Below are 23,495 nucleotides of genomic sequence, written 5' to 3'. Positions count from 1 at the left end.
CATCTCACGTGTGTGTGATTACAACAGGCCACACAGTAATAAAAGCTCCACCATTCTTCAGTTTTACAAGAACGCAGTAAAACCGTTAGGTACAACAATGCAGGAGTCGTAATAATTAGGTCTGATTTCTGGATATAATCCAAGTTTGGATTATATCTGGATACAATCTAAGTTTGCATGATTTAAAATATATGTGTGCACTTATTATCTAGCAGAATCTTTCCACACAAACCACAAAATAAGACAACGATCAGTAGAGCTTTGTGTTAAATAAGACTCAGCTAAGTTATTTTAGACTCTTCTGAAGTTTTTCTGTATAAATATTACATATAAACACAATTTTACCCATTTTAGGAATGATGAGCTAACAGCTAGTAGTTTCAATGCACGATTGACACCTTGGTATTGACTGCGCTTAGAGCTGCAGCTGTCGAAGATTTTAGCATTCGCGTATTCCATCGAATCGTCCATTGTTTAATCGAGTAATCTATTTGACAACATTTTAAGTGAAGAGACTGGTCGGCTGCTAAATTATAAAAAGAAAAGGGATCAACAACATCTATTAAACTGATGTTGTCTAGTTCCCTCTTTCCCAGCTGATATTTACAGTTAATACATTTTTTATGGAACAAAATTTGACAGCACGTCATTAACATTTTAGATTTAACATCACTCGTCTTAGTCTAAACATATCTAAATATATATGATCAGTAGAATTTATTTATTTTAGTAACATGTTCAGTAGTAAGCTACCAGAAATTGTAATAACCTTTCATTTCTACAAGCAGCAATGAAACTGTGGTTTTATTATGCACAGGTTGGCAACATAATCGTGTCTAAATTGTATTCAAATATAGATGCTTTTGTGAATTACATGCTACAATGGCTTGCCGTAAACACGCTGCGTGGTGTGGAACAGAGTAGTAGCAACAACAGCAGACTCCAGGTAGCAGCTGCAGTGGCTCTGCTCCACGCTGCTGCAGCTGCAGAGATCCACACACAAACGGGACGGTTGGGAGTTTTCTTGGGCTTCTGGAGTTTAGTCATTCACAACCATGTTTTTTTTCCTGAGCTCCACTTGATTGCGACTCGTGAGCTAGCTTGGCATTAGCTAATCTATCTGTAGTTTAACTCTTGCTCACAAACTTTGGACCGTTTATGCCTTTTACGATGGTTTCTGTCTTTCCTGGGTCCTCCATTTTTCTCCACAGCATCTAAATTACAACATTGTGTTCAGACTGTGGTGCGCACATTTAATGAAGCTTCCAATCAGTAAAAAAAATAAATCGAACCATTCGAATCATTCGATGATTCGTTTCAACCCTGGTGGCGCCCAAACTATCCATTAGCTTATCAGTCCTGTTGGTCATAAAAGCTATTTATTCAAACAAATGGTAAATGTAGTAATTATCAATAACTTATATAAAAACATGTTGTTAGCCCTCTCAGGCTCAAAATAAGTGTTGATAAAAGGACGAACAACTCCCTCAGGGGAACTTCTGAGTTAAAAAATGCTCATGAAATACGTATGTGAGTAACCAGGTAGGTAGGTTTTAACGTTGCTTATCCGCAACACCTGCCTCCAGAGGGTTCAAAAAGGTTAAAATGTAATTTTAACAACAATAATAATTATAATCAGACCAAAGCAACTCAAGGCAGAACCATTTCCTGATGTTTCCATCTGGAAAATGTGTGATGGGAATGGGAACACACAGTTAGCAGCCTGGCAAGCCAGACTAAATAAATGCATTATTTAGTCTGGTAACGCTCCATTGACGGCTCTCGGTTGTGGGGCGGGTTCTACCGTTGTCTTTCAAATGATCTCCGCATGCTACTGGACAATGAATGTGACATAGGCCGTGTTCGAGTTGAGCAGCACCTCGCCTGGAAAACAGACGAGAGCAGACGGAAGCAGCAGGGGGAGTGGCTGAAAGCCGGCGTTTAAGTCGGACAGATGTCCCTGCATGTGTAGCTCGGGGGTGACGATGGCTGAAGATATCGCGTTAGCGTTCACACTTGTTTAATTTTCTATTTTAATTCTGGTGCCTGTTAGCAGCTGAAACACATCCTCACGTGCTTGTGGATATCATATGTTGTATATGAAGATATGACTGTAATAATAAGTAAAGGTTATCAGGTGTAGCTTCAGTGTGTTCATAGGAAACGTGACAAAAGAAAACAAAACACATTCCTCTTTATGGCCTATATAGTTATCATCATCAACGTAACATGATTTACAGAACACATGTGACTAACATTTCATGTTCTACTAGAGCCCTGCACTGAAGCCCTAGGCCCTCGGGTCGGCCCGGCCCTAGGCCCTCGGGCCGGGCTTCGGGCCAACGACTGTGTAATTACCTCGGACACGGGCCGGGCCGGGTGCCTTTATTTTTATTCGAAATCATTAAAAAAATTAAAACACTTAAACGCAGCAGTAGAGCCCTGTGCGGGACTGTTTTCTTCATCCCGCTCCGCTCCCGCTGAATTTCTGACCATTACAGCCTGCAACCGCAACGTGTGTGTTACACTCCCGCCCGCACCTGCAGCGTGCATGTCTACTCCCGCCCACACCTGCAGCGTGCATGTCTACTCCCGCCCACACCTGCAGCGTGCATGTCTACTCCCGCCCGCACCTGCAGCGTGCATGTCTACTCCCGCCCGCAACCGCAAAACTCTGAGAAATTATTACCTCACAATAAAAGAGATGTATTGAGTTTGCGTCCTCAACATGTCATTTTATAGGTTATCCGCTTTCACAGCAGCGCTGCGCGCCGTTTCAATCAGGCTGTACAGCAGGATTTCCCCTCGTAGCGATATTTTCTCCAACTCTGATTGCTTCATGCTTTAGATCGTTGGAAAGCTGCTTTTATGTACTTTTAGGAACCGTTGGAATTATTTGAATCTGATCAACCATTCAAAAGTTATAAAACGGAGCATTTTGGATGACAAACTCGGCACGTCTCTGAATCTGTGTTGTGATTCGTTGCGCTCAAGACAGGGAATCCCGGTGGCTACCATAATGTATTGTATATGCACGGAAAGCCCCATTTTTAATCTTTTCAGCACTTTTGGAATTTTAATGATATCTTGAACTAGAGCAGGGATCGGCAACCCGCGGCTCTTCCATCCATCTGCCGATGTGCTTGTAAAATAATGAATGGATATTTAAATAAAATGCTTTATATTTTACTGAATTAATTTTATATCTGTAAGTCAATTCTATGTGAAGATTGTCTGCGTAAACCTGAACAGGTCCAACCCGGTCTTACTGTGAGACCGTGTTGGGTCACGCTTGAGTAATCATATGCGCTCATGAGCTGAAGAGGATGTGAGATTCTGGGCTTCTCCTTAGACAGGCTCCTGGATGTGTCGCACATTGGAGACAGGAACAAGCGCTATTCAGCCAAAGTTTCATAATCAGGGAACATTTTCTAAGTGACAAGTCTCTGAGAGACAGGGTTTGGAAAACACTCGCTTCAGTGGGAAGCTTCCCGCATGCGCTTCTGCGACGCTCGGATCCTGCACATCTTTTAACACATTGGTCAGGATTGACGCACTTTGTTTTCATTTAGTTGGTTAAAAAAAGTCGGGCTTGGGCTCGGGCCGGGCCAGAGAATCCTGAAAACCTTTTTGGGCCGGGTCGGGCTGGGGCTCCACCCCCTCGGGCCGGGCCGGACAAGGGCTCAGATTTTAGGCCCGTGCAGGGCTCTATGTTCTACCACCAAATGTTTGGATCAGAATATGAACCAAGCAGATCTTAGATCAGGTGAGAGCCAGGTGTTTCCTGTCATGCCCTAGGTTTTGCAGCCGAGGGAGAGCAACTGCAGCGCCTTGCTCCAAAATCTGCGGCCGCCTTGATCTCACGAGGTTATCGTTGCCTACGTAGGCATGATGTCAGAGCAAGTCGGCGTCAAGTCGGACACAAATCTAACCGACATGCACTGCTCGCCGATCACCGCTGGTCTACTCTGCGCAGAACTGGCTCATCTCGAACACAGAGATACTCTTGTTTCACTCTGTTGCATCATCCCACCCACCAGGCATACAGGCTGTGTCTCAATTCAGGGTCTGCATCCTACGTCGGCCGGATTCGTCGGCCGGTTACGTCGGCCGGTTACGTCACAGCGCCGCGACTAGGCCTGTCCCAATTCGAAGACTCCTTCAAATGCGGTCGACGAATCCGGCCTTCTTTTTGCCTGAATGAAGGATGGGTCCGGTGTATCCTTCAATAGGTAGCATTTCCCAAGATGCCTTGCGGGCCGGCTGGCAGAAAAACTTAAAAACAATGGCGGACAGTGAAGCGGGAGCCGTCGGAGAGGATTGCGCATATAAATGTCAGTATAAACTTGAAAACTGTTAGGTTAAGGGCTTTTTGTGATACGTGAACGTTATTTTAGTTAGAAATGTTACAGTAAAAGTGCTTGTAATGCGGTCTCGGCTCGTATGTTCGGCCGCTCGGTGTCGTACTTCTCCCGCTACGTTTTCCCCCTGATTTTAATAGGAGTTTGTATTTTAGGAACAAAAGAGAAAACCAGGGAATTTATTAAGCTTAGGGCGGAGATGGACCACATGATCACCGGAGCAAAGTATTCGGCGGCTGTGGCATGGAGGTACAATAACACTTCATATTTTAAAAACTCGTTTGAGTTTATTTTTTTCTGCGAAAACATGAAAGGAATAACCCGTTGTCCTCTTTTCTCTTCCTGTTTCTTTTCTTACATGTTTGTTAAGACTATTCTGGAGAAAATGGGCATCCAGGGGAAGGTGACAGCGATGACCAGCTTCTGGAGCTGATCAGGGAGGACACGAGGCTGCAGAGGGAGGCAGAGCAGCAGAGGGCACAGGAGAGAAGGGAGAACTTTGACAGCTTTTTACTTTGCTAGAAAAAATGGTTAATAAAGATTAAACATGTACATATAAAAGAAATATGTAAATAAAATCAGTTCTGCATTAAACTCTTGAATTTTATTTTGTTTACAAATGAGAATTGTTTACTAGAGGGTATCCGCTGGGTCTTGAAAAGTCTTAAAAGGTGATAAATCGGTTTTGGTCAAATTAAGAGCCTTAGAAAGTATTAAAAACTATTATCACATCTTTGCTTAGGCTCAGCTTGTCGAAAGTATTTTCTCTGAATTAGCTCTCCAACAGTCAAGGAAATGATTAAAGATCTAAATAAAACTTCGAGCTCCATCGTTTAAAGTTCCTTCTCCCTTCTGCTCAGCGGTTCCACGGTTGCTAGGCGACGGAAAGTTCACCGAGGGAGAGGCGGGAATTCATGAAGGCTAGGCCTGTCCAAATTCATAGCCGTTAACATCCGGTCTACCCAGCCGACGGAGGACCCGGCCCACGTCGGCCGAGTAGACTGGGTCCTTCGAAGGATGCAGACCCTGAATTGAGGCACAGCCATAGAGTGCCCTGATAGGCCCACAAAGCGGATGAAGCTCTGTGATTTGTTCACTAAGCAGATAGAGCACTATGATTGGCCCACCATTATGGACCAATCACAGCTCTTTATGTGTTTGAAACCCCTCTAGAGAGCTGTGATTGGCCAGCCAGAATGCTGTTGGGGCTGCAGAGGTTCCAGTGGAGAATTTGGTCTGGTTCACTAGGCTACACAGTTAATGCTATCTTGCACTAACCAGAAAGCTGATACATCAAACCGGCCTGTCATACAACCTCTAAGGGAGGCCAAGTGGGACAAATGGTTATAGATAAAATCCCAAAGCAGCCATCAGCATTAATTAAACAGTGATGATCAAAGAGACTAAAATCTGCTAAAACACATCCAGACATGTTAAAAAAGGTTCCATTTAAGAGGTGCGGGGGCAAAAAGAACCAAAATAACATCAGGAGTTGTTCGTCATCAAGGTTTGACTTTTATTGCGATGCGTGTGAATGTGTGTTAGTGCATACAGTGTGTTTAGGTTTCAGAGATGAAAGGGACACTGAACACAATCCATTATTGTCCATTACAAGCCATTAGTTTTCCCACAGCACTCTTAAGTGAAACAATCCTGTTTATTGATGGAAAAAAGAGCAATCAGCAGGAAGGAGGCGGACACAGAGTCGGATGATGCATTGGCACAAAGAATACAAATGGGCGTACGATCCAGCAGCAAACAGACACGTAGAGAAGGAAAGTGAGTAGCTCTGCACTAACTCCCGTTACCATCTTAGAAACAGACAGTCTCTGGATTTGCTGCCTTACGTGAAAACCAAACAAAGCTAACGTGCAGTGGGACCCCCCTTCCTGTTTCTACTCCTGTTCTGGTGCTCTCTGGCTCCGTCTGTGTGGTTAAAACCAAACAAACAACAATTGCTGTTTATGTTTGGAGAACCACCCGTCCCAGTTATGCTAACAAGCTAATGAGGGCACATCAAATTTTACCGCCGTGTGCATACATATCACAGACCAGCCGTATTAAAAACAAACAGCTAATCTGAGAATGGTTAGGTACACGAAGCATAAATCATTTACCTCAGATCTGCTAGAAAACTACAAGTTTACGATGATCTCATCGTTGGAGTCAACACCAGCTCCCAAAGAGAAGATAATGGCGAGGAACACAATGGGAGTATTTTTCACAGCTGAGTGGCTACGTTCAGTCTGGTTCCACCTGGCTAAAGCTGCCGTGAGCTCTGTGGTCTGAACCGGAGTCGGTAGACCTGACTCAGTTGGATCGGGTTAGCTTGGGTCACTTCCACAGTGCACTGTGAATTTTGGGGGACCTTATTGATCTCCACACAATGAAACAGACGCAGGTCTCACCAACTCCCTGCAACGCCGGACGGTTACGTTGATAAAAGCCAGCAGCAGAGACAGTCATCACACTGCCAGCACGACCGCAATCCCCTGAGCACACACACACTTTTAGACTTCTCACCCCAACAAAACCTCTGCATTAAGAAATGTAATAAGAGTTGGACTTTTTAAATCTAAAAAGACATTTTAAAAAGTTGTTTAACTATTTTCTAGAGCCACACACAATTACTCGAAATGTGCATTCGTGAATACTAATGAGGCACCGACCAGTGGTAGTAGTGATGCTTTTAAAATTTAATCAATACATTTGCAGTTGTCTAGTAGAAATGAATGCCTTGTAAGTCGTACTCTAGGAGAAAAAGCTCTGGTGCGCCTGTTTCAGGAATTAAAAGTGAGCCACATCAGAGTTGAGCTTCAGACGACAGGATTCAGTCTTATTTCCTGATATTTGGACATCTCATCTATGATTGGCTAACAGCAACACGACTCAACCACTGACTCCGTTTCCTCTGCAACGTTGATGTTTTATCTTCACAGGAACACAAGCCTGAAGGAGTTCTGCTGTGTGGTGGAGTTGCTAATGCTAACGGTTAGCTTCTACTGGCAGAGACGCTCTCTGCTGTTTCCTAGACACTAAATTAACAACAGCCTTCCCTGTCAAGTGTCAAGATGGACGAGTCCATGAATGTTTAGTGTGGCGTAGATCTGTCAGGCGTTTCTAATCCTAGCATTTCACCGTCTGTTTTCGATCAGAAGCTAAAGCAGGACATAGGTGTTGGAGACTATTTTCATGTTCAGCCTGCATGAAAAACTCAGAGTGACTGATTATAATCAGAAATAATAACTAAAAATGGGTTTTCAGTGAACCACACTTTTAAATTGGAACATCCACTGGTGGAGCTGGGTGCAGTTCATCCCTGAATAAAGTATGAAAAATCCGTAATAACACGTGTAACACATGTTGGTGTAATTTACCTGCAGGAACAGACAATTTAAGTGAAAAAAATATTAAACTAAACAAATGTATCATAAAGACTGAGTCTAAATTACATCCAAGGTGTGCTGCACTGATTCAGTTTAAACTGACAAATTTCTAACTCCACCTTCAACTGTTCACAAAGAAGAAGCCATTATCTGAGCCGATGCGATTGGAAAACCTCAGTCCAACTCTATAAATAACACAGGACCTTGGCTTGTTTACATCTCTCACAGAAGCGTTTGTTAGGAATACAAGGAGTGCAGGGAAAACATACATGTTAAATATTTTAATCCGTGTGGTGAAGAGGTTTTAGGTTTTCAACAATTAATGCCTTTAAGGGTTTGTTCCGTCTCTTTGGCTCAGGAGATGGAGAATGGGACTTCTGCGGTTCAGTTACTAAGACGTTTCTGCGAGGTTTTTGTTTTAGATCAGATGGGCTGAAGGTTTGAAAGGAGAACTTTTGCATACTTTACTAATCACATCTGACCTGGAAAACAAGCTTTGCTGGCATCTTTCCAGATACAACATCCCAGATAGAAGCAACCTTCTAATAATAACTCGTGTGGTTGTCCAACACAGCTGTTTTTTTCCCTACCAACTGTGTCCTACTCAGGACCCTGTGATTAACTTTCTCTCATTCATTTTTTTCCTTCACATTTTCTAGTCAAATGTTTTTCTTTTTCTCCTTTATTTATTACAATATTGTTTTTTCTTCATTTTTTTAGTTCTTGTGCAGCACTTTGTGATTTTTAGATCTTCTGCTGATGTGTTTTTATTATGCAGTAAAACAAATATTTCATATATATATGAAATATTTTTTATATAACACCTCTCAAGAGAAAAATCACATGGCAAGAACTAAAAATAAAAATGAACAAAAATATTTTCTTAATAAAAGAGGGGGAAATGGAAAATCTTTGATACAATTATATACAATTTTTGTGGCTTATCAAATATCACTTTTGATTCTTTTCACTTGGAATCAAAAATCCAGATTATGACATATTTAATGTGAGGGTATTTAGAAGTCTGGGGTTAATAATATCACATATGTAAGTTGGGCCATCAGATCAACTGAGGAAAATCTTTACATTTATGTGTTCACATTAAACTAAAACATTACTAATAACCTGTCGGTACAAATCGGGTCTAATCACGTGATTTTCAGGAAATCTGAAAAGGTGGGAAAAATCTGACTTAATGATACAAAACAACAAGCATTACTTTTTTAATTAATCACGAGAAAGAGATTCTCAAACAGGATAACAATGGCTTAATTGTAAAATCAACACGTTCCTCTAAATCAGCATTCTTTGTTTCACAGACAACACCGTAAAGTCCCACAATTTAAGGTAGTCCGGGAATTCACGCACATGTAGCAGTTAGCTAACACAGAGCATACTTGTCACCTCAAGTGAAAGAAAATGTCTAATTTGGATGTATTTTTAAATGAATAGCAAAGGGAGTGTAATAAACATGTGTAATGTGTGCACACTGGGCATTTAACAAGGTAGAAAAGGTAGTGCTGCGTTCAACACTCGTGCGACATCTTTAAAAAAACTGACCTTGCTCAGTTTGCTGCAAACTAAGCCAGCCGACACTAAAAGATACCTTAGGAAACCAAGAAATATTTGTGGACAGCAAAATGCCATAAAAGCAGAATATTTATCACATTGGATGAGCATCTGTGGTTGCAAACATTGGGTTCTGCAGTCTCCTTCAGTCGCGGTATGATCTGCTTTCTCTTCCTAACTTAATAGATGTAGCAACTCTACAGGTGTTTTGTAGAAAACAGTTACTCTGCTGCTGCCTGTCATGTGCCACTGAAAACAGCTGCACACGGAGTAAAGGATTTAAAATATGAGCAACAAGGCTACTTTTACATATATTCTTGATTTTAACATGTAGAGCTGAAACGATTCCTCGAGTACCTCGAATAATTCGAGTACAAAAAATCCTCGAGTCAAATTCTCTGCCTCGAGGATTCGTTTAATTCATATTTAATTAATTCATGGCTTTGCAATCGCCCGGGGTCATGTTTCACCCGGACCGAAATAAGTGACGCACATGCCCACTGGACTGAATGCACACGCGAGTAGCAAATATAACTTAACTTTCTCTTAAGCCATGGCGGACAACTTGAACCCCGGTGGAGTGCGAAAAAGACAGAAAATGTCAAAGTTGTGGAACCATTTTTCACGTCGTAAGGTGGAAAACGTAGTCCAGTATAAATACAGTAAAATGGATTTAGCCTAGCACAACACCACATCCTCCGTGCTGCAGCACCTGTAAATGTCACTTCTGCAAGCGGACTCGGAGCCTCTACAAGATAATGCATTTTAGCCTGTTTTTCTATATATTCTGCGGACTCTGCGACTTTTTCGTTTGTAGCGCTCAGTTTCAGCTCACACCGTACGTCTGGTAGCAACACGTCGAACTTAAAATGTGCTAAAAATAGCAGTTTTTACACAACACGTTGGACTTTTTATTGCGTTATTGATGTCCGTTGTCCCTCGGGGTTTCTGCAGGAGGACACGGGTATTTATGAGTGGCGGAGGAAAACGAAAGAAAGTAAATACATGTTTTGTGATCAGTATAATTTGACAAAACCACAGCAAACATGCTCTCGACAATCCTTGTTATTGTGAGAAAAAAAGTGTGGAAATTAAAACGGACGTGTGTTAATAGGGAAACAGCCGGCGAGCTGTTTGCGCCGTGAGCGGTTCTGGTGCTGTTTGGGCCGCAGCCGCTCGCAGCACTACTTCAACAGTTATCCTCCTAGTTTTTGTCTGACTTGCAGGCTAGCAGATTCTCGCACGAGGGGAAAATCGGCTCAGGTTGTGTACTTATTTTTTGCACAGGCATTTGTTTACTGTGAAGTAAAGTTGAAGTGCTGAAGTTATGCAAACTAATTTTGAATAAAACTTGAATAACTGGCAATTGCTTGCTCATTTTAAGAGGTCTTTCATAATTATAACATGCTATTTGATATCATCACTTTTATTGTCACGTCACATGTGCAGGTACACTGGTACAGTACATGTGAAATTCTTGTGTGCGAGCTTCACAGCAACAGAGTTGTGCAAAAATACAGTAATGTAAAAACAAGTAAAATATAAAAATGGCTAATCTAAGTATACAAATGAATAAAGTAAACAATAAGATAAGAGATATAAAATGTACAGAGGTTGGTATGTGCAAAACAGTGGCATTAATGTACAGTATGGAGCGTGTAATGTTGGAACTTGGTGGAGCTCGCGACGAGGCAGCCATACTCGGCGCCATCTTGGCTCATCAATATATGATATAAAGGTTTACAAACACAAAAGTGTAATTTATTAGAGTACTCGATTAATCGAAAAAAAGATTCGATAGAGTACTCGATTACAAAAATATTCGATAGCTGCAGCCCTATTAACATGTTTCTTATACTTATATATTGTACTTCCTAGACAAGTGATGTTTTATGGCAAATACACTAAAGAAATGACATAAATACAGAAAAAATGCATTAATGATTAAAACTAACTTAAATGGACAACTCTGGTGTGCTCATTAATCTTGATGCATTTCTAAAGTATTGGATCGGTACTCTGCATCGGCAGGTTCTTAAAATCAAATGACTAAATCGGACTGGGAGCAAAGAAAATGTGAACATCCCAAAGTATGTGACGATGATGCATCCCTGTATGGAAAACAGCTGATATTTGAAGTAAGTGGATATCAGATAATATTGATGGCAAAAAAAAAAAGTTAATTTGTCATTGAGATGAATTAGAAACCTCAGCTATGTTAGAATTAAATACATTTACTTTAACAAATATGAATCCAAAGGGAAGGACGGATGAGGCTTGCTCATTAATCAAGCTTGGCTTTATTACGTTAGATCACCTGATGTCATTAATGTGTGTATACTGCTCAGTAGGGCCTAAAAGAAGCAGAGGTATTACTTAAGACTACAAACCTTCACATCTCTGCAGAAACATGTACCATGCCACTGCTCTTCAGTGCAAATGGGTGATGAATAAAGAGTAACTCCTGTAAACTCGTCTTCTGCTGCCATTCTTGCAGCTATATTAATTTCTGCTATTATCACTACTGCACCGTGTTGTCTTCAAAAACCGTTATGTTCATTCATCAATGCACAATCTGTTTAGTGACCAAAATCTTAAGTCAACCAAACGCATCAACAATCATGCCGCTGCTTTTATTCTCCTCACAATCGGTGTGAGGCTGCTGCCAGAAGATGCAGAAACTGACTGAACTGTAAAAGTAGTAAGGGAACTGCGGGACGCGAAAAAGAACCAGACCTGACAATATTCTGTTCAGCTAAAAAATATTAAAGGTACAATGTGTAAGGATTCTACATTGAAATAATCACAAAACGGTCTGATGTCTCAGTCATACTGGAAGGAAGTTTACATCAAAATAGATTGTATTCTCAGCCGGCTGGAGGGTTGTCTCCAGGTTTTTTCACTTCAAATAACTAAATTAAACAAAAGAGGGGCGTAGTTATTGTTTACAATCTGTGAGCCCGTGAGGTCACATTGTCTCCTGCGTACTAACGCTGCACCAGCATTTGTAATTCGACATTAGCAGGCAAAAATCTCCATAATTGTTTAAAGTTTGAATATGGAACAATTTAATACAATTTTTTTTAATAATACCCCCTCAGGGCTTTTAGATGTGTGTAGAAGTATTTCAGTATTTGAGGGGTGTACAGTTTTCCTTTAAAAGCTATACTTTAATTTCAAAATATTCAAATATTGATTTTGACGGTCATAACACTGGGTTTATGTTTACATCTACTAGGGCTGTAGCGAAGCCTCGACGAAGTCGACGGCTCGATTCTAAAAATTTGTCGACGTCAGATCCGGAAGTCGACGCACCGCGCCCACTTGTTGCATCCCCAGGAGTTTGTAAATAGAGGAGGAATCTGCCCGTTTTTCCTCTAGTTCGCCCTCTTCTCCGCCTTCACTAACATCTCCGCCAAATACCGAAGACCCGGAACAACGTCCGTCCACTACTAGGTTATTCTCCTGTTTTGCCCCTTCGTCTCCCGGCAACAGACAACAACTTCCGGGGTCAGATGCGCTGCTTCGTGTCTATCGCAGATGTAGAAAATCACCGGGAGCGCTTCTCCCTTCATTAAGGAGCTTCTTTCAGACATGAGGAGAGCTGTTTTGGTGGTAGCAGTCTCTCCTCCGTGCTGGTCTGTTTGCTGCTGGGTGTTTTTGGTTTATTTAAACTTGGTAACTTGAACTTAATGTTGGTAAAGCTACTGTTAGCATCTTCACTAACAGCTTCTTGCGTTGGGATAAGCTGTTACGTTTTGGTTTAGAGTTCATCTTTTTTGTGGTGTAGATCTCCCTTTTATTACATTTAGAGTGTTGTGGGTTTTCGGTTTAGTGTAAAATATCACCTTGAGCTTGGTTTAACCCGTAAGACGACTCGCCTCACGCACATAAGTGACCAAAACAAAGCAGCATGGAGACACTCCATCTTCTACCACCTCTCAGGCAGCAGCCTGCACTCCCAAGTTCTACACGTCATCAGAACATAACCAACCAACACAATAAACGCAGTGTTATAGAAAATGGAAGGCCTGTAGTGTTTATTCTCTTACCGTAAGAATTTATCAATTTTTTTGAGGAATTTATTTGAGATTTTCTGGTTTTTGTTAATTGTGCAATAGAAAAATAATCATTAGATTAATTTTCTAAATAGTCATTAGAATAGTCGACTATTCGATAAAATAATCGTCAGAATAATCGTTTTAAAAATAATCGTTTACCCCCAGCCCTAACATCTACCAGCCAATAGAGGGCACTGCCAACAGTCAGCTCGGCTGGCACGGCGGGACATGGCTGACTCGGAAAGTCAAGCAGCTGCTTTTGAGTCCAGAATGTCTTTATCCTTCTCAGAAGAGGAGCGACCATAAAAGATCTAAAACCTGAGTGACTTTAGGTGAAGCCTACAACAGATGAACACAAATTAAAAATGTCAAGTATTGGAAGCAAACCTGGTATTCAGATTCAATTCAAAGATACTTTATTAATCCCAGAGGGAAATTAGAGATGGCCGAAAACCTTGTTTTACTGTTGCAATTACAACCTCCACACATTAGACGTCGCTTTGGTGTTCATGTTCCACATTCAACCTTTAAAGAGCGAAGCCAGTAAACAGGAGCGACTCATAAGTTATTTCTCGCACCGGCCTAGGTTTGGGCATCGAGCATCGATTGGAACCAGTTCCAACTGTTAGTTTTTCCCAGAATCGTTCAAAGTTTATTTTTTCGATTCCTAGTTTAGATTCCTAGAATGCCGACGGAAGAGAAATCAGCAGCGGATCTCCACGAAATATAAACGTGATCTGCAAATTGTGATCAACACTTTTCAGAGCTGATCACACCAGCTGTCTGTGTGCAGCGCCGAGGCCCCCCTCTCCCACCCAGATATAAACAAACGCACCTGCCGAACTTTTACTCCGTAACGTAAACTTTAACTCCTGCAGCGTAGAGGAAACGTGTTAAATACATCAACACGGTAGATTTAATAGAAGCTTTAAAGAAAAAACTCTGGATGGTGTGAGGTGAGTTTGTCTCACTGCAGAAATAAAAACACACACGAAGCGCCAGCAGTCAGACGCAGCCGCGTGAGCGTCAGAAGGCTGAACAATAACCTGTAGAATAATTAAAGTCGTCATGCTAGAGCTGCTTCTCTGTGGTGGACCACACCAGCTTCTGCCACAATAAATAATTATAATAATAATAAATAACATTTTTATTTTCTTTTTGAACCATTTCTGTTGAGAGTTTAAATGTTTAAAATCTGTTAGATTGTTACTGACAGCAGCTACGTTTAAGTTTCACTTCCTGTTCTGACTGAATGCTGCTGCAGCATGGAGGTGTAGTTCTCAGTCATCCTGGACGTGATCATCCTGAGAGTTTTAGCTGAAAACAGCTGGACGTTTCTGGATATGTTGGAGACATTTAGCCTCTCATCCCAGAGGCTTCTTCCAGACTTTGGTTGTGGTCAGAAACAAACACCCTGGTTGTGCTGCAAGTTTTTCTTTTTTCCGTTTTTCTTTTTTCCTCCAAAACATGTTTTTGTCTAAATGAAGGTGATGCTGTTGTTCATAGAGTTAAAATTCATGTTGAAGTTAAGATTATTTCATCAAGTAGAACCTGTGGTTAGCTGGCTCATTTAAAACATGGAATGTCTTGAAAGAATCGGAATCGGGAATCGATAGGAACCGGAATGAAACGAGGAATTGGAATTGGAATCGTTCAAAATCAAATGATGCCCAACCCCACCCCTAATAAGTAGGCCTGGACGATAATTCAATAGTTCAATATATCTATCGATAGACCTGTGGTGCGATAGAAAAAAAAAAGAGTCAATCAAACTTTGTGATGAAAAAAGAACATTTTTTTTATCAAACTATCAGCTGGCAGCATACTAGACTCACTATTTACCACTAACCAATCAAAACCACTGACTCAGGCACGCTCTGTCACAGGCCCTCCACTCTCAAGCCAAAACAAAGCATGAGGCAGCAAGATGTTGCAGCGAGAAGAGGCGGAGAAAAAATAAAATGGCCAGTATTAAAAAATATATTTTCTACTATTTTTTAAATATTTTCCAATAATTATCGATATTGGTCAATATAAAAATTCTTTTTATCAATATGCTTTTTTTCTATATTGTCCAGCCCTACTTAGAAGCCACATCATCTTTTCATTTTACTCCAATAACAGGTGAAGCGGGCTAGAGGCTAAAACTGCGCTAACAATGCTAGCTGTGAATTAGAAGCAAATAGTCTGTTCTAAATATACCTAGTTACTTTTTCGATTACCAACAACTCAATATTAAAGTGAAATATTAATGTGACGTCAATAATGAGTCAATTGTGGCGTTTTACTTCCTTTAAATAGTTGTTCAGAACTATAACAGAAAGCTAACTGCAAGACGGCAAACATCCAAACTTCTTGTAATGCTGGAGAAATTGACTGCAGTAACCTAATTTGACCTCACAATGTCATTCTTACATATTGCACCCTTAATATTGAATAATTGATTTTGTAACGTTACTGTGTTGTAAATGGTCTGTATTTGATGTAGCGCCTTCTAGAGTCCTAGAACAACACAATCAGTCGTTCACTCATGAAAACACAAGTTCACTTCCTGGTGGCGATGAGCTACAATGTAGCCACAGCTGCCCTGGGGCCTACCGAGTTGTGAACCATTAAAATCATATTTACGTGACATGCTGATGCTGTGATGTTACTGTAGCATCCTAAACCTTTTCTTTGGGTAATAAAGCATTTTAAACAAGTTAATTAAGCCACCTCCAATGTATGTCAAGGACAAATGTTCCTGTTTAATGCATCTTCAAATGCAGTTTTGAATGTATCAGAAACCTTTAGCATGCGATAAGATTACATGTAGCATAAGGACAACAGAGGACTTTCTAGGCAAACTGTAACACATAATAATATATTTGAGGTAAAGTTTTGGAAGGATTCAATTGTATTAAAAATAAATATATTCCCAACCCTTTTTGTTTAGGATATTAAACATTTGACACATCAAAACTACATTTGAAAGCTAATAAACAACAGGAGTCAATCAGCGACTGCAAGGCCACACAAAATAGTTGGCATCAACGCGATGAAGTAGGGCTGTACAATTAGTCGTTAAAAAAACGCAATCTCGATCCATGCTTTAATGCAATTATGTTTTGGCATGACTACGATTACATTAAAAAAAAAAAGGACGGCCATTGTACCACATTTCAAACCGGGACATAATCTGCATGAAAACAAGCGCTCCCTCTCTCCTAATAACAAATAAAATGGCAGAACCTTATACCACGTGACGCAGAACGCAGCCGGCAGGAAATAAACAACAAGAGCATGTGAGACAAGCTGACTGGAGGAGAAAAGCCAAAATGCGAGCAGCAGAGGAAAACCTCGCCGACGGTGGTGTGAATGACAACCATACAGTGACGTTAATTAGGGATGCACTGATGGATCGGCATTTGATCCCAATCGGCCGATAGCGCCCCTATCGGTTTTGATCGGAGTTTTCAAAATAGATCAAAGCAGACCGATCAGGTAGGGTTGTCACGGTAACCGGTGTAGCGGTAAACCCCGGTTAAAAAAAGTTAATAATAATAACAGGGTGAGGGGTGGGGGGCATATTTGTTTAGTCACGTGACTGTGATTGTAATCATCTTAGAAGTGTAAATGTGTGTAGCATTTGTACATGACGTAAATTCAACTTTAATAATTTTCATCCTATACAAAATCTGACGATTTTAGAAGCATTAATGTCAGCATAACGGTATCTGCGAACATGAAGCGCTTTGAAGTCCTGTGACTCAGAAAGGCTAAGTACAAGTGCGGGTCATTTATCATTTATTAGCCACTGATTAAAATGAATATAAAATCATATTATTGGCTAAATAAACAATAATCTAGATTAATGACCCTAAATGATTAAATGCATTACAGTTTTCCTGAGTTGCTTTGCTGGCGAGGGTTCAAGTTGCGCGTCGAAAAATCTAAAGATAAACAACTGATTTACTAAAGACGGCATGCTTTCTCAGCCGTTATCGTAGTCTGCATTTATTTTTAGGTAGAGGCAGAGACGTTAGGAACAAGATAGTCTTTTTCTAGGGGTGGGCGGGTAAACAAGACCTAATACACGTAAGGTGAGCTTCCCATTTGTAACAAAAACGTTGAATTGGCACAAAATCTGTTGGTCAAAACAATAATCCTCATTACTCCTCTACTTTCCTCAGATTTACGCACAATCTAACTGACCCAGAAAGAAAACTAAAACCACCATGTTGTATTTTACATCATCAACAAATGGGACCAATAGTTCTTCTTTTGTCCGGTTTGTTATAATAAAAGTTATTCTGAAAACTCTAAGAGCTTATTAGCTAAAGGCCAAGTTTAACTAAAGTGTTGGGAAAATGGGGATTTAGGATTGTTAAGAGGGGAGAATTATAAGTAATTTCCTTCCGCTGCAAGGTGATTAAAATTCCTGCCCGACCCAAAACATTATTTCTTAAAACTTACTGGATCCACATTCCAAGGACTTTTCACCTCATTCACATTCTGATGTTCAACAATCCCCGTTCTCTTTCAATCACCCCTGTTAGTTTATAAATAATCTAAAATCACCCGACTGCTTTTGTGTTTCCTGCTTTTTAACAGCACACTGAGAGAGTGTAAGACAAACTGTCCGGCTGGCACAAACTGGGCCCTGTGAGGCAGACAGATGGGATTTAAGCATTCCGCAGGTGAGGAAAATGTCAAATCACTGCGGCCGAGTGATAAAAACAAGAGACATCGCAACCAGCCGAGTCTTGTGTCCCTCTGTCAGAGAACAGAAGGAAAGTAGCAGCTTGCTGGATGTTTACACAGAACAACAGTTCCTTTCTTTTCTCACACCTGCTGCAACAACCAGTTAGTTACCTTAGAGCTTTAAAATGATCCCGAGTGCTGCATAGAAAAAACACCCACACCACAGAGAGATCAGATCCATCAACTAGGGAAATTGATGGCTAGAATTAAATAAATATTGTTGGCAGAAATGTAAAGTATCTTACCCATCCTCCTCGCCGTCTACAGTCTTGACACCGGCTGGTGCGGTTAAGGCACTGGCGGTGGTGGTGTTGCCCTCAGTTTCCTTACCGACGCCAGTATTGGACCCGGACTCCGTGTTGGAAAGCTTGGGCAGCCCCAACAGAGCAGATTGATGCTGAAGGAGCAGCCGCTGGGCATCCTGCAGCTGTGTGGTTGTGAAGTTGGGCAAACTGGCATAGAGGGCACTGGCCTGGGCAGCATGAGACAGGGCCTGGGCACTGCTGTGGTCCTGGGTCAAGCTTGCAGAAGAAGGTTGGCTAAGAGGAGCACCGGGTGGGGGTATCTGACCGGTATTACTGGTACTGTGGGCTTGAGGCTGAGCCTGGTGATCACTCTGCAGGTTGGGAGGAGGCACGCTTGTTGCAGATGCTTGGTTCTGATGGACCACAGTGGGATGCGGACTGCCCACGCCTGGATTCTGAATTTGAGTTGGGAGTGACTGTGGCTTCTGCTGCTGACTCTCAACATGGCTTAGGTGGCTCTGAGGCTGCTGGCCATGAGCTGCAACCCCGATATGCGAGGGCATACTGGAGGTGGGGGGCTGTGTGTGAAGAAACCCCTGTGATTGTGGAGGACCGCCCATCATCGGAGTAACTCCATTAACCACACCAGACGGGGCCTGGGTGGAGAGAGTTTGGGAAGAGGCAGCTGGGGGGATCCCTTGCTGTGGCTGGGAGTACTCTGGTACCCTCATTGATCCTGGAGGTGCCGGAGGGGAAAGGGCTGACTGTGGTGGAAGGCTGGCATATCCCATATTCTGCTGCTGAACGCCCACTAGTCCCTGTGATGAGGCCGGGGGTTGATTAGCAACAGCCTGGGCGTAAGTGAGCTGCTGCTGTGGCCCAGCAGGTGTGGTGAGACCAATCGTTTGTTGTCCAGATACGAGCGTAGCCTGATGAACGTTTGTTTGTGGGACTACGGTTGTCTTCTGGGCTTGCACATGAGACTGAGGTTGAGATACTCCCATACTTAAGCCACTGGGCATGATTCCTTGATAGCCCTGAGGAGGGGAGGTGTAATCCTGGGTGTGTTGGGGTACTTGGGACCCACCAGCCTCTCCACCTCCAAAGCTGTCGCTGTAATGACTCAGTGTACCCAGAGTACTACTCACAGAACTACCACTTGTGCTTTCCCTCTCTGAGGCCGCAGCAAAGCTTTCTGAGACAAACTGACGAACACCAACGGACCCAGTTTCTGATGTAGAAGTTCCAGCAACAGGGGTTGGTGCCTCCTTGTCATAAAATTCAGTGCATGTCCATCTACCCTTCTTGAAAGGCTCAGAGCTAGAGTCCAGCTTCACCACCCTGAAGCGGGAGCCAGTAGCAGCCACAGCAGGGGCTGGAGTAGGAGCAGATGATACAGGAGCAGAAGCCACAGCTGTCGTTGGAGCAGTCGCAGGCTGCAGCACAGCTGATCCAACTCTTCCTTGGACCCCGCTGGGGACTCCCACGCCTCCAGAGGCACTGACAACTGAAGCAGCAGCAGTCATGGAGTTGATGTTTTGCTGTTGCTGGACCATGTTAGCAGCAGACATATGGTTACCTCCAGTTGGAACAGCACCACTTCCTCCACTACTGTTAGCAACATTGGGAGGAAAGCCACCGCTGCTACTGCTAGCACTCGTGCTGATTCCCCCAACAGGCACATTGGCAGAGCTCAACATATTCACATTACTAACACTGCTGGTTTGGGGATTAACTATGCTAACTGTATTGGCCGTCACAGAGCTGTGCATTCCAGGGACAGATCCTGGAGGCACAATTCCCACAGGCTGAGAAACAATACTTGGAGGGGCAGCATGGGAAACATTCTCTTTAGGGTCCCCCATGCTAGAAGGCATTTTCTGGGTGTGAGAAGGTAAAGCTCCAGAGGTGAGGGAAGATGAGGTGCTGCCAGGCCCAGAGGACAGAGGGAAGCTCTGGGCCTGGTTAGGATGATGATGATGATGGTGGTGGTGCACAGTCCCATTCACCAAGGGCCCACCATGCCTCTGTGCCTGGGTCAGGGTATGGGGGTGGGATGGCTGGTTGGGGGAGACAGCACCAGGGGTCTCTGCCTCATGGAAATTATTCAACGTCTCCTCTGAAGAGCTTCTCTCTGCTCCAACTATGTCGTTGGCTCTGGAGAGGGACACGTCCAGGATTTCAGAAGAAGACAGATCCTCTGTGTGGGACTCATCCAGGTCATCATAACTTTCTGTGTCCTCTGCAATACTGTTATTGGCACTAACTGACACCTGTGCCGGAGTCACGCTCGTGATCTGGAAACCGCTCTTCTTTTTGATCTGTGCTCCAGCAGACGGTGTGGGTTGGGGCTGCAAATTCAAGCTGTGGGGAGGAGGATGGTGAGGGCCCGGGGAGGACGAACCAGCAGGCGGCTGAATCAACAGGGAGGGCTGGTAATCTTCCTGGCTGTTGCTGACCACCGGGTTTGCCGGTGTTGACAGCGTGGAGCCGCTCCCGCTGCCTGTGTTGCTACCCCTTCTGTGGAAGACAGCCATCTTCCTGACACCGCCAGAGTCTCCTGCAGGGTCCGGATGATGCATTTCGAGAGAATCCGGGCGGTAGTTGGTCTCTGACAGTTGGCAATAAGACTGCAGGTCGTTAACGGCGCCGTTTTGCCAAAACTACGTAAAAGACAACCCCGTTGGAAAAAATAAATATAAAGGGTGTTTGTTCTTAAATCTCGGGCAAAGTTGTGGTGAAACAGCAGCCTCTCGTGCACGGTTTCCCGTGGTTATTAGCCGCTTGCTCAGCAGCTAGCGAGCTAACGTCAGCTGATGCAGCTGTACTTCCCCGGTAAAACTACTCTTCTGCGCCCCAGTTAAACACAAACCAACATCCCGAGTGTGAGAAACAATAGAACGTGTTTCGGTGAAAACACGCAGCGAAGATAAAGCAGCTGCTGACGGAGTTATTATGTTAACTACTAGCTCGTCTGTATGTAGCTAGCTGCCAGTCTCCATCAGTTAACAGTGAGTTGGTTTTTATCAGCTCAATTTACTCAGAGTTCATCAAAATGAAACAAATCCACCTTTCACCCAGCCCACGATGACCTGAAAGCTCTACGATCGCTTAGTAGCAGAGTAGAGAGGTCGAATCCATCCCACCGAGTGCTCGCTTGGGTTTTGCTGTATCACTGGTCCTCTCCCCAGCAGTAGCGTTGTTCAGTAAGAAGCCTCTCGCTCGGCTGCTGCTGCTGTGACCAGACCGGGAGGAGGGGTTGCTCCGTAATATGGCGACCGCGCATGGGTCTTTGCTGCCAGACATAAAGCAGTCTGGGTGAGGCACGAGCTCGACATCAACAGCAGCGGAATGTGACGAAGCGTGACGGAAGGCACCGAAAGGTCCCGGAAAGGCCCGAGTTCAGCGTTAGCCTTTTCCAGTCCCAGTCGGTGGTTTGATCCAGCCTGGAGAGCATAACAGCGTCGCCGCCATATTGGGTGGGTCTCCACCCGCCAAACCCAACTGGAGTCAACGCAGAGTGGGCAACTATGCCCATTTTTTTGTGCAGCCTACGGCTGCAACAACCGGCGCACTTCTGAAAAAAGATCACGTGGCATAACTATTGACTTTTCGAGCCTAATTGTTGAGATTTTATATTTTCTTTATTTTGTTTAATTATGTGTGTATTTTAAATACCATGACATACCATATGTATGACTTTGTGAAAAAGCATAATAAAAGGTGTTTTCTAGTGGGGCAAGCACCTTCCTCAGTAGAAATAAATGCACTGGGGGCGAATGGGGACCCATTCAAGATGGCCGCCCGCTGTTATGCCATCTCCAAGAGGCAACGCCAGTCCATGTAGTGTCTATTTATATAATGTCAGTTTGATCAATGTAGCCATTAGCCAAGTTAATCCAGACATAAGGCAAGGCAGCTTTAGCACATTTCAAACACAAAGGCAATTCAAAGTGCTTTACAGAAGCAAGAACAGCAAACACAATATTTCAAACAAAGAAATGTAGACACTAATTTCAGATTCAAAAAACAGATAAAAGGCATAGTCAGTAGGTGAGCAGTTTCAATGCAGAAAGTGCAGCATAAGAAACATGTATTCAAAAGATGATGAATACATGAAGGTTTTTAATTTTGATTTAAACAGTACTAGAGTTGGGACACATTTGAGGTCACAAGGAAGCAGATTCCATCAGTTTGTAGTGTCTGGGTCTGGACGTCCTTTGGTTCCTGCCATGGTTTCCTGGATTTCTACGGTTCGCCTAGGATCTGGTCTGTTTCCTGCTCGTCTGCTTCCTGCTGAAGGATTACGCTAAGTGGAATTAGTATTGCCTGTTTGGAATTATTACTTCCTGCTTGGAGTACTGTTGACTATTCTCCGGTGTGGGGGTTGCTTTTCCCCACCTGTTGCTTCTACCTGGGAACTAACCTTTCCTTCCTCTACGGAGTCCTGGAGGCCTCTGGAATTATTCAACGACTCGTGGTTTCTGTCAGGACCCTGTGTCCTTGAAAATGGGGGTTATGTAGCCTCCGGAAATGGTCTGTTTTTCCATCTACAGGTCGACCTCTTCAGTATCGGGTCACAGGGACACATTAGTTTTAACTGGGGCTTTAATCTGCAAGACAGATACCGTGCTTGCCAAGGTCCCTCCAAGCTCCCTCTTATCTAAGACTGCTTCGCTTCACAGCACAAGATGGATGAACTTTCATAATTGAATCCTATAATGAACAAAAGGAGTAAATAATCATATGGTTGAATGAACAATATTGGTTGATGAATAATAATGTTTTGATTAATCTGTGCTTAAATTACTATGGTTAAAATGAATATTATTATGTTATGATCAGTAAAGTTAGATTTAACAAGTGAATCACTATTCACTGACAGCTCGCACACTCAGACACGTGACGATGACAAGGTTAAAATAATATCCTAACACATTGCTTTCTGTTCCACCAATCAGAACTCCTGTATCTGACATGAGGCGTGTTTTCTGAAGTTTGTTGGTAAAACCCATTTTTACATGTCAAATTCTGATTAGTTAGTAAATCAAAATATGACGATTATTAAAACAGAGCTCATTTCACCGTGAGTCAGTTCTTGTGAGTTCTTGAGAAAGCTTCAGACCGGCC

The 23,495-nt window shown here is 42.8% G+C and overlaps 1 protein-coding gene across 1 annotated transcript in view; it reads right to left on the bottom strand.

Moving 5' to 3' along the window:
* The window catches only part of LOC107390233 (TSC22 domain family protein 1), a 42,846-nt gene extending 21,161 nt beyond the window's left edge, over nt 1-21,685 (bottom strand). The window contains exon 1 of the mRNA XM_015966833.3: nt 18,366-21,685. Within this exon, the coding sequence (XP_015822319.1) occupies nt 18,366-20,947 (2,582 nt within the window). The 5' untranslated portion in view covers nt 20,948-21,685. The remainder of the gene's footprint in view (nt 1-18,365) is intronic.
* Between the last annotated feature and the right edge of the window lie 1,810 nt (nt 21,686-23,495).

This window comes from Nothobranchius furzeri, chromosome 14 (assembly GCF_043380555.1).
Source record: "Nothobranchius furzeri strain GRZ-AD chromosome 14, NfurGRZ-RIMD1, whole genome shotgun sequence".
NCBI lineage: Eukaryota > Metazoa > Chordata > Actinopteri > Cyprinodontiformes > Nothobranchiidae > Nothobranchius > Nothobranchius furzeri.
The sequence above is the reverse complement of the archived record's forward strand: the minus strand, read 5'-3'. Positions and strand labels throughout refer to the sequence as shown.